The sequence below is a fragment of the Gordionus sp. m RMFG-2023 genome, chromosome 1 (assembly GCF_954871325.1).
Source record: "Gordionus sp. m RMFG-2023 chromosome 1, tfGorSpeb1-WG-v2, whole genome shotgun sequence".
NCBI classification, from domain to species: domain Eukaryota; kingdom Metazoa; phylum Nematomorpha; class Gordioida; order Chordodea; family Parachordodidae; genus Gordionus; species Gordionus sp. m RMFG-2023.
The window spans coordinates 32,254,477-32,267,415 of record NC_088775.1 but is presented as its reverse complement, the minus strand read 5'-3'; the positions used below and the strand labels follow the sequence as shown (position 1 = coordinate 32,267,415).

Sequence of the window (12,939 nt, the reverse complement as noted above, 5' to 3'; positions counted from 1 at the left end):
CCATGTCTGGTAAAAACTAGATACCATTCAATGTCCCATATTCCACGATTATTTGAAATAGCTCAATATATGACTCCTTCCTTTTATCTGAAAGAAGTGCATATATGATGGGGATCATCGTTTGATTATACATGATATGTATAGTATATAATTGGCTAAAAAAACGTGGACATGTGTAAAAAGTCCCATCCATATAAATGAATTTTGTATAGATGATAAACTGACTAACATGACAGACCCAAATATAATAAGTTTGTTATTATTGTTTTTTATTAAGAAGCTATCTCCAATGAATGTTGTTATCAATTCAGTGGTCAATACAATTGTGTCATTGCTAATGGGAATATTTGGCCTGGTTTGTTTTAAAACACGGTTAATCGTATTTTTAATGGAAATAAAAGGTGGTAAGGCTCCTGGATAATTGATTATATCTGGATCTTCAGAGCATTGTTGGTTTAATGCTTTTAGATAGATATTCATCCTTGTATTTAAAGGATTTTGTGGTACCGTTGCTTTAACTGTTTGCAAAGTTTTTAATTTGCGAAAAAGTATAGCATGATTTTAATGTTCATGCATTTTGGATACTGTGTATCCCTGAATATATTTACACATTACTTTACAATCAGCTTTTAAACAACGGTAGTAAATTGTATTCCTGTATGTACCGTTATAACGGTAAAGAAAATTTTGAAAAAAGAGCAATGCTCTGCTATTTTGGCTATCGATAAATGTCGGTTCCTCTAAAATCAGGGTTGTGCATTTGACCGGTCAAATACAACTCGGTCAATTGACCGATATTTGACCGGTCAAATATGGTCAAATTCAAATAAATGTTTTTTACACCAATATTAATTTTATTTTGCATTTATATAATATTATAATAAATCTATGTATAATAATAAATATCATAATATTTTTTAATTCATTCTATAGTCAATGTTTCACCCTCCGTGGCAGAGTCTTGTTCCGATTCATATTCAATATCATTATTTTCTTTAATATTTTTAATCAATCTTAAATTATGATACACTCTTACTAATTTTCCTGCTGTAGAAGCCTTTAATCTATTTCTGTTTTTCGTGTGAATATTGCCCCAAACCGACCAATTTCTTTCAGAAGAAGAAGTCGAACTAGGAAATGTTAGTAAAATATTAGCGATTTCTCTTAATGGGCAAGGTGGGCAAAATGCATTCCACCAACTTGAGGCCGAAATTTGATTGTTTCTTATGGAAGTTACAACTTTCCACATATTATGGCTATTAAATATACAGCTTTTGCTTCTGAAATTTACTATATTACTCAAAATATTTTGATTATCACCACCTTGTAAAATACCCAATTCTTGTATTATATTACATGCTTCATCAAATTCAGTATTAGTAAGATGCTCCCCTTGATATTGGGGGTCCAATAAATAAGCAGCATTGTGAGCACATGTATTTAGATCAGTTTTTCTCTTTTCAAACATAACCTTAATTTTTTTTTTGAGATGGAGAAAATATAGAATCATGGCATGATTGTATTATGTGTTTTTCCAAATTAAGCATCTCGTTTTTTACTTGGGCCAAAGTACATTTATCCCCTTGCACTTTCAACAATGAGGTAGCTAAAGGTTGGAGTATAGCTAAAAATTTTAAATTTTTCGTCCAAATTTCTTCGTTTAATATATTATTGGTAATTTCTATGGGACAAATATCACAAACAGCTTCTTCAACAACTGATGCTTTTAGAGCTTTCTTGCATATTTGAATTTGCTCCATACATTTTATTGACGATGCCCATCTTGTTTGGCTAATTGTACTTAATGTAGAGAAGATTCTTATTACGGAAAAATACTGCAGCTGGTATGTGTTTATTCTTGAAAAATTTAACAATTTTTTTAATTATTGAAATATGGTCACTGAAGGCGTTCAATCGTTCAAAATCGTGAAAGAATAACTGCAATGTATGCGCTGCACAACCATAACATTGTATATGATGATAAATAGATTCAGATTTTAGAATTCTCCAGGCTGCTTTCAAGTTAGCGGCATTATCAGTAACTAAAGAATATACTTTTACCGGATTCAATTCATGAATTACATTTTTAAATTCCTGGGCAATATAATCTGCCGTATGGCGATTTTCCTCAGTATTTAGAAATTTGTAGAACACTAGAACAGGCGTCATCACCATAAAATTAATAATACTATCGTTTCTAATGTTGCTCCAGCCATCTGATACAATTGATAAGTAAGGAGCTTTATCTATTATATCTGCAACTCTCACCTCCATATCACCTGACACTTTGTCTAGGAGATAACCAGTCAGCTGCCTTCTCCTGGGTAATGTGTAAATAGGACGTATTTTTTTAAAAAATTCTTGTAGTAGGGATTTTCAGTGATGTGGAAAGGTAAATTGCTCGCATATACAGCCTTTGCAAACAATTGATCCAGCTCATTTTTTTCTTTGGGATTAATTCTATCTATGAAACCGGTTATACAAGATTGAGATTTATATTTAATCGCCTTGCTTGTAGATTGATTAGAAATAATGGAATCAAATTCTCCTGAGTCACAAGACAAAATATTGTTCATTTGATAATCATTCTCACTAATTTCACCCAATTCTTCATTAGAGTTAGACTTAGAAGTATTACAAATTACATTTGTGATATTTTTTGTAGAGGTTGATATTTTGGAATTTTAATAAAATTTTTCCTTAATTATAACAGGGCACATAGTACAGCTGCTTAATAAATGTTTGACCATTCTATCAACGTGGGTGATATAGGACATCTTGCAAAACTTGCACACCGCTTTAACTGATTTACCATCGCGTACTTCTTGAAAATGTTTCCAAACATGATGCTTTGGTTTGACCATAATCCCTAATATATTAAAATTTAACAAAAAATGATTTTGATTATTGTAAAGTTAATCAATCTTAACTATTTTATAATTATCGACCAATTATTCCAATAATTTCTTAATATTATAAATATAATATAATATATATAACTTTTTACCAGAATTGAATAATATTCCGTAAATCTGACCAGAACAATTAAAATGAAAATTAATTTTTAAAATCAAATATAGCAAGTGTAAGTAAAACAAATGAGAATTAATATAATTTATACTCGGTTAAATATTAAATAAAATTTAAATTTATTAAAAATAAGAATGAAAAAATTATATTATAATTATAATAAATCGGGTATTTTCATTTTTTTTTAAGAAAAATGAATTGAAAAAAATAAAGAAGGCGAGAAACGGCAATGATTAGGCAAAAAAATAACTAAAAATATTACTATATTTAGAAAAATTACATATTTATATTTTAACAATAAAAAAATTCTTTTGTTTTTAACAATTCATGATACAAATAATTTTTTAAATAATTGTAACCTAATAAGATTGATAAACATGCTTTTAATGCATACTAGTTAATTATATCAAAATATTTATTCGCCATTAATATTTTAGAGTATTTGACCGTATTTGACCGGTCAATTGACCGACATGCCAACCCTGTCTAAAATATAAGAAAATTTTTAGATGTTTATATAGAAATTTACCAAAAATATGTATATTTTCATTAAAATCTATTAGAGATTCTGCAAATCCATGATTATCCATATTTTCTAAAAAATAATTGCCTATATAGTGATATATATTTTTTCATTAAGAATTATTACTTTCTATTTCTGAATTAAGAGGAGATGTATAGAAATCATTTGATATGTTGGGAGCATCTATATTTTATAGATTAAATTGATTTGTTATAAAAATGTTACTTTGAAAATCAGGAATATATGGGGAGATATATGAGCAAAGAGGGGATGTGTGAGCTGAATGACTTTGAGTATAACCTATTTTAAAATTTGTGTTTAGATAATGGTTATATAATATGTTGGACCTAAAATTATAATATTTATTTAAGATTATTTATAATTTTTAACTTGAATTTGAGAGGGTCAAGAATTCTCCATGAGATTGAGAAGATATTTGAGATACATCTATTTAATTTATAGTTAATTAATATGATTTATAATTTTTAACTTGGATTTGAGAGGGTCAAGGATTCTCCATGAGATTGAGAAAATATTTGAGATACATCTATTTAATTTATAGTTAATTAATATGATTTATAATTTTTAACTTGGATTTGAGAGGGTCAAGGATTCTCCATGAGATTGAGAAAATATTTGAGATACATCTATTTAATTTATAGTTAATTAATATGATTTATAATTTTTAACTTGGATTTGAGAGGGTCAAGGATTCTCCATGAGATTGAGAAAATATTTGAGATACATCTTTTAATTTAGAGTTAATTAATATGATTTATAATTTTTAACTTGGATTTGAGATGGTCAAGGATTCTCCATGAGATTGAGAAAATATTTGAGATACATCTATTTAATTTATAGTTAATTAATATGATTTATAATTTTTAACTTGGATTTGAGAGGGTGAGATTGAGAAAATATTTGAGATACATCTATTTAATTTATAGTTAATTAATATGATTTATAATTTTTAACTTGGATTTGAGAGGGTCAAGGATTCTCCATGAGATTGAGAAGATATTTGAGATACATCTATATGATTTTAAGTTTATTGTTTTATAATTATGTAATAAAATATTTTTACCTTGAAAATTTGATCTCAGTTGTTCTAAGTTAATGTTTGATGATAAAGGTGAAACATCTAAAATGTAATAATATATAATTACAATTAAGTTTTACTTTGAATTGGCTTACAAGTGTCTGTGAATCAATTTTTCCCAAATTAGTTCCAACCCATAGCCCTCCATTTGTATAATTTCGGTCTCAATATTTTTGGGGCGGCATAGATTAGATCTATCATTTTTATTTATTGGGATAAGTACGTGATCCTCAATGCAAAATTTTATCTTTTTAATTTTATTCTTATAAGCATTCTCTTGCTTCTTCCTATCTATTAAATATAAAATGAACGAAGGTAGTCTGGTTAAAATATTTTCGATGCTGTTGCCAATCGAGTTTGTAGTATAATTATCTTTCCATAATATTATATTTCCAAATACCTAGCAATTTATATAATCTTTGAGCTTATTCACTGGGACAGTTGCATATATTGTTTCAATCGATTTGATAGTTGTGTTCACTCCTAAATATTTAGGAAAAAATATTACTAGTTTTTCTTAAAAAATAATAGGCCCGGCCTGAAGCCCGTTCGGACCAGACACATAATATATATTTTTTTAAATCATAGCATAAACTAATATTTTATATTTTACATGCCAATAAGAACACATAGTGTTTGATGGCATTGTAATTTTTCTTATTTTTCTTGTGTTTTTCGATTTGTTTCTTTAGTTTTTTTTGTATAAATCTTACTAAACTGTTTAAACGAAGCTATTATAGCAGTCCAAACAGCCTGCTGTTTACCAATAAATCGAACCAGGATACACTTTAGGTGTCCAATACGACGCAACCAATTTTTTCCCTTAAATTTCTAACCACAACATAATTGACAAAATCCAAATCAAATTAGAAATATAAAATAGATTTACTTAAAATTTATTTATTTTTTTGTATATTATTAGAAAATGATAAATTATTTTATAATAATCTTAAAAAAAATATTGTAAAATAATCTAAAATGAAAATTGCAAAATTATCTAACATTAAAATAATATCCATGATTTATGGTCCTCCCGCACTTTCTGGCTGGGTAGGGCCTAATATTTTTAAAAATAATTCTGCCTGGGTCGGGCTGTTATTATTCAATTTTATTAAATAAATTAATATATTTTATAACTTGCAAGAAATAGGACGTAATATTTTTATTTGTAAATTTATTTTTTACAATTAAAAAATTATTAATTTTTTCTATATTTAAATAAATTCGGACCAAGCCGGGCGGTCTAATAATTTTTATATGGGGTTGCGTTTTTCTGGACACATATATGAAAAAATTGGGGATAGGGCAGAGCCTAACAAATTTTAAAAATAATAAATCATGCTTAAAATATTAATCCCGAAGCAGATCACTAATTGATATCATTTATTAAATTTAAATTCGATGAAAAACCCATATGGAAAAATAAATTTCAGACAAACCGAAATAAAATAGTCACAATTTGACGGGTTGGGTCAGGTTTAACTAACATCAAATAAACTACAATATGAAAATAAAATAATATTCTAATATTTTTCAACTATGCTAATAATATACTAGTGAATATTTATTTAATCAATCAAATTATTCGAATACAAATAAAAAGTAATTCAATAAACATTTACCTGTATGATTCTTATCATTTTGATGTGTCTTAAATATTTCACCCAATTCGGACAATATAATAATTGGCTTGTTTTTCTTCGAACACATTATAGTATTATTTTTTAAATAAAAAAGTCCTTTAATTTTAGATTTTAGTTTAGCATCTAATCCATCAATATTTGTATAATTTTTCGTCATGAGAATTTGTTTAAAAATATTATATTTAGTAAGATTTTTAGGTAACTAATTGGGGCATTATTAAAAATATTAATATTTTGAATTATAAATATATAAAAAAGAAATTTGAAATTAAGTATTAACTTGAAAAAAAATTCTAAATCTTAACTTTTTTATTTCCTTTTATAAAATTTTTTTTTTTTCTTTTCCTTTTATTATAGGAAAAAAAATTGAAAGAAATTTTTGTTTGTAGTATTTTTATCATTAATCATTTCCTAAAAAATAAATCTTACTATATAATGAACATTATATTGAATGAAATAAAATGGAAATAAATTATGACATTAACATTATTGAAAATTAAATATTTTAAAATAGAGAAGGAGAAAGAGGGAGATAAGAAGAAAGGAAGCATTTTATAATGTTGTTAAAAGCTACTTTTAAAAATAGCGTGCTTTACCGCTATTTTATAAAAATAAAAAGGCGCGTTATCGCTATATTTTCAAAAATGTAGCGCACTATCTTATGGCCAGTTGAAATATAGCTTGTTTAGACTAGGCCATAAAATCACATAAACTCATCTAACTCAAACACATTATAGATGCTCTAATTTTTTTTAAAGATATATTTTTGTTTGATATATTACCTTTAAATGTTTTCTCAAGTTGAAGCAACTTTTGATAATAAAACCTCGTCCACATCTTTCAGCAAAATTTATATCCTGTGTTAATTTTTTTTATCGAGATTAAAATAATTTGTGAATTAAGGAAAAGGAAATTCCATATCATCATCATTTTCAAGGGATATTCCTTTGTCGATATGATCTGTACCAAAATTATTTTTATTATCATTCTCTACTGTCGACATTTAAAAATTTTTATTCTTTTGAAAAATATATTTACAATGCATATTTTTAAATGTAAATAAAATAAAAATATTATGATTTTAGAATTAATTATAAAATTATTATAATAATTTTTGCTATTTATTTAGTAACGAGCTACCGTTATCTCTTTTTTAAAAAAATGTTGCTCGCTAAAGATATCGATACTAAATAAATAGCTATGGAATATCGTGCTAATATAGAACACTGCAAATTATATATTTCTAAAAAAATTGTTTTATCTTCATTCTCTTTTATTTCTGTAAATTCTATCCAACTAGACATTTTGTTAATATGTTGAGGGCCTGGCAGTCATACCCATCAAGACAAAAAATAAATGCTTTCTATCTAAAGATATTTAAATGAGCTTTTATTTGATACCCATATCTTTTATGTTGATTAAAATATTCGTAACCCTCCAAGACCTAGACCCGCCCTCTATAGTGATTATTATTATTACTATAAAAAAATATTATAATTACCTTTTATATAATACCCATATCAAAAAAATTATTTTTTACACCCCCCACCACCCCCCAGACCAAGTCATACCCATCAAGACCAAGAATAAAGACTTTCAGTCAAACCATATTAAAATTAGCTTTTATTAAAAACCCATATCAAAAAAAATATTTTTAAGACCCCCCCCCAGCTTACCCACTCCCTTAGACCGCCCATTATGGGGCAGAAATTGATTTCCAATTGAATAGATCTTTTGATTAACTATCGATTGATACCCATATCAAAAAATTATTTTTTACACTCCCCCCCACCCCTACCTCCCTAGACCGCCCATTATGGGGCAGAGATTGACCTCCAGTTGAATAGATCTTTTGATTAGCTATCGATTGATACCCATATAAAAAAAAATATTTTTTACACCCCCCCCACCCCTACCCCCTTAAACCGCCCATTAAGGGGCAGAGATTTACCTCCAGTTGAATAGATCTTTTGATTAGCTATCGATTGATATCCATATCAAAAAAAATTATTTTTTACACCCCCCTACCCCCCTAGATTGCCCTTTAGGGGGCAGAGATTCACCTTCAGTTGAATAGATCTTTTGATTAGCTATCGATTGATACCCATATCAAAAAAATTATTTTTACACCCCCCTACCCCTACCCGCTAGACCGCCCATTAGGGGCAGAGATTCACCTCCAGTTTAATAGATCTTTTGATTAGCTATCGATTGATACCCATATCAAAAAAAATTATTTTTTACATCCCCCCGCCCCCCCCATCCCTACCCCCTAGACCGCCCATTATGAGGCAAAGATTGACATCCAGTTGAATAGATCTTTTGATTAGCTATCGATTGATACCCATATCAAAATTAATATTTTTTACACCCCCAACCCCCACCCCTCATTCCTAGACCGCCCATTAGGGGGCAGAGATTCACCTCCAGTTGAATAGATTTTTTGATTAGCTATCGATTGATACCCATATCAAAAAAATTATTATTTACACCCCCCCCCTACCCCCTAGACCGCCCATTAGGAGGCAGAGATTCACCTCCAGTTGAATAGCTATCGATTGATACCTTATACTTGACATATCTTATATCATAATGCCAAAAAAACAAAATTGAAAATTAAAAACGCAACGAAACTCGTGGAAAACGCTTTTAAAATAAGATTTCACGACTAAAACGTGATAATCCCATATTATCATTCCTTAATTGAAAACCCTAATTTTTTAGTTATCCCTTTAAATCCCGTGAAGATCCCGGATAGTTCTGATCCCTTTAAAAATTACGACATATATATATATGTATTATAAAAAAACAATTTAAACGAAATACATAGTTTTAAAATAAAAACAATTTAAGTTAAACAAATTTAAAAAGTCAATCTCGATTAACATACCCCTTCTTCCGCGAAGCCTTCCCATAATCCATCTGAGCTGTCATAGCAAGCTTGTCGTCCAAATGATTTATCATTTTGATTGTCAAGTTGTTGCATATGTCGTCTTAATCGTTAGCTTGTTAAATCGTAAGCTTCATCTCAGTGGTTATTATTATCAATTTTTTAAAATTGTTATTATCATTATTATTATCAAATAGGATGTTGGGATATAAGAATAATCAGAGAATTGATCAAATTTGGATGTTAGAACAATAAAAGGATGATAAATCAACAAGATTGTTAGATAATATTTTTAGCGTTATTTTTATTTTGCGTTTTCCAATTTATTTTTTCGCGTTTTAGTATTTAATTTTTTTACATGTTTTAATATTCTAAGTTATATAATCTTTTAGACAAACAGGTTTTTGTCTAGTTCGTATCGGTCTAGGAGTCGGTATTACAATATATTTATCATTAGTTTTAAATTTCAATATTTCCAATAACATCATCACTTCTTGTGGTAATCTTGAAAGGCAGTCAGGAACAACATTATATTTACCTGCTTTATACTTTATGTTGAAATCGTAACCCCCCAAAGTGATATTCCACTTTTGTAACCTTAAGGACATGGTACTATTGTCCTTGAGTCCCTTGGTAAAAATGTGGACTAGTGGTTTATGGTCCGTGATGATAGTAAATTTAGTCCCAACCAAATATTCTTGAAATCTTTTAATTGCACATTATGGCAAGAGCCTCACGCTCAATATTGGTGTAATTTATTTAGGATTTTGTTAAGGTTCTAGATGCAAAAGCAATGGGTTTTTCTTTGCCATCTTTCTCTGTGTGAAATAGTACAGCCCCTAATCCAGAATTGGATGTATCATTCGCAATCCCAATAGGTAATTCCGGATTAAAATACATCAGTGCTGGCGGGAGACTAATCAACTTCTTTAAATCGTTAAAACTTCTGGAATGTTCTAAGTTCAATTCCCATCTTTCTTTGTTGACCATTTTGTACAACGGATCAGCAATATCAGTGAAGTTATTCAAAAATTTTCTATAATAACCAGCCATTCGATTTTGGTTCTGGCATATTAATTATTGCTTCAATTTTATCATGGTTAGCATGAATTCCCTTGTCATCTATATCGTGACCCAGGAACCTAACTTTATTTTTTTTAAATAAACTTTTGGCGAAGTTAGGTATTAACCCGTACGATAATATTCTCTCAAAGACCTTTTTGATGTTGTTTAAATGTGCTTCATCGTTATTTCAGTTATTAATAAGTCATCAATATAAAATATTACATCTTTCATATCACCGAAAATCTGATCCATGATTTGTTGGAATATAGCAGATGTAGTTTTCAACCCAAAAGGAAGTCTGGTAAATTGGTAGTATCCCTTGTGTAGATATAGTCAAAAATTTTCTGATATTTTTATCAATCGGAACTTGTAGAAAAGCATTTTTGGAATCGATTTTGGTAATTTTTTTTCCTTCTGAAAGTTTAGCTATAAGATCATTTATACTTGGAAGTGGGTATCTAAAGTCTTCGAGAGCTGGGTATATAGTGTCTTTAAAATCTGCGCAAAGCCTGATGCTCCCATCATCTTTGTATACGGCGGTTATAGGACTCGCCCATCGCACATCATTTACAGGCTCAATAATTTTTTCGTGTATCCATCTATTCAGTTCTTCGCCCACAAGATCAATCTTTGAATACGGTATACATTTTGGTGGTATTATTTTAGGTTGGGCGTCACATCTTAAATGTAATTTGACATTTACTTTGTTAATTGGTTCGCTAGTCAATTTGGATTCACAATCTTTAATAAGTTTATTGATTTCGTCTTCATAATTGGTGTCGACATTTCCCACGAATTTATTTAAAATATTTTTAAAGGCATTGATCCAGATTCTTCCTAATAACGCGTTCTTTCTCGACTCTACAACTACTGCTAGTAAATATTTAGTGATTCCTTCATAACTTACTTTAACCTAAGTTGTCCCGATGATTTTAATCAAGTTTCCGTCGTCTGGATTTCTTCATTTCTCTTATATCAATTTTTTTAGCCATATCATGAGGTATGATGGTATACTTTGATCCAGTGTCAACCTGCACAGTAGTAGTAACATTATTTAATTTCAAAGTAGTCATAAAAGCACGGTCATCACCTTTGTCTGTATTTTCAGCCAGGTTGTTGACATTGAAATCATTCTCATTATTGTCTTTGGTAGTGCCAACTTTATTTTCCCCAACTCCTTCAATGTTCATATTACAATTATTGCTATCGTAGAAGTTTTGATTATCATACTGGATTTGTTTTCTTTGATTAAAATCCTTCCACCGATTACGATCGTCATATTCGATTTGTTTTCTTTGGTTATCCTTATTATGCCACCTGTTTTTTCCTTCATAATTATTTGAATTGTTGTTATAAGATCGGTAATTATTATGATTTTGATCGTCACGAATCTGCCTCCTCTGATTATAATTAAACCAGGCGTTGTTCCTACCATAGTTGTTGTTATAAGATTGATGATTATTATTATGAAAGTTTCTGTTGCTATTGTTATACCGATAATTGTAATTTTGATAGTTACTATCATTATACTGATTATTTCTATAGTTGTTATTATTATAATTGTTATTGTTTCTAACGTTACTAAAATTTTTATTCTTGTTGTGGTTAACATTACTAAAATTGTTATCACTATAATTTCTATTCCTACTATCAAAATTTTGCCTCGAATAATAATTAGGTCTATTATAGTTACTATTAATCTCATTCCTATTAGAAGTACTTTGGATATCTAAATTCTTATCATTATTTCTAATATTGTAATTATTTTTATTAAATTTTTTATCCCTACTAAAAACATAATTATCATTGTCACTTTCTGATTTAATGTTAATACTATCTAATTTTCTTCCTATTTCAATCATTTCGTCTAATGTATAGTTAATATTTTTATTTAATTTATTTTTTATATTGTCGTTTAAACTAGATGTTCTCAATTTTTCTTTTATGCGATCATCATTAATAAAATTACATTGTCTACTTAATTTAGACAGTCTAAAAAACCAATCCAAAAAAGATTCATTAACATCTTGTGAAGCAAGGTTAAACTTCCCAGTCAATATTCAAACATCTTGATTGGGTAATAAAAATTTTAATTTTTTAATAATAATTTTATAATCTTCGATATCTTCCTTAGTACATAATGACTTAATTTTATCGTATAGGTCATCAGATAAATTGCTCATCAACGTTTCGATTTTTATTGAGTCGGATAAAATTATTTGAGAGAAATAATCGTCAAGTCTCTCCAAAAATATGTCCGTCAAGCATCCCTCCAATTTTGGGAACTTAACTTCCCTGTTGGAGGATATGCTAATTTTATCATCCATAATGCAGATTTTTATTTAACAACTTTATTTAAATTAGCAAAGATAAATATTGTCACTATTATGTATTCAATTTTTTTTTTTATCCAAATTGGAAATTTTTATTTTAAAACTTTATTTACATTACCATAAAGATATATATATTGTCGTTGTAAAGTCATATAAAAAAAATTTTTTTTAACTTTGTGTGTGTCCTTTATATCGAATAATTTTTTTTATTTTTTATATTTATCGGCATATGCACAATATATGTGAGATTTTTTTATATATCATTGTGCGTGAGTTATCATACAAAGCGGGGCACCATGTTATATAGAGATAACGGTGGTGATAGGTGTTTTTTATTTATAATAAATTTATTCTAA

General features: G+C 28.4%; 1 protein-coding gene across 1 annotated transcript; it reads right to left on the bottom strand.

Moving 5' to 3' along the window:
* Nucleotides 1-10,482: 10,482 nt before the first annotated feature.
* On the bottom strand, nt 10,483-12,577 carry LOC135924262 (protein PFF0380w-like). The gene is made up of 3 exons (XM_065459316.1): nt 12,388-12,577; nt 11,282-12,117; nt 10,483-11,163 (listed from the first exon to the last, which is right to left on the bottom strand). The coding sequence occupies exons 1-3, from the start codon at nt 12,575-12,577 to the stop codon at nt 10,483-10,485; spliced, it is 1,707 nt and encodes a 568-aa protein (XP_065315388.1).
* Between the last annotated feature and the right edge of the window lie 362 nt (nt 12,578-12,939).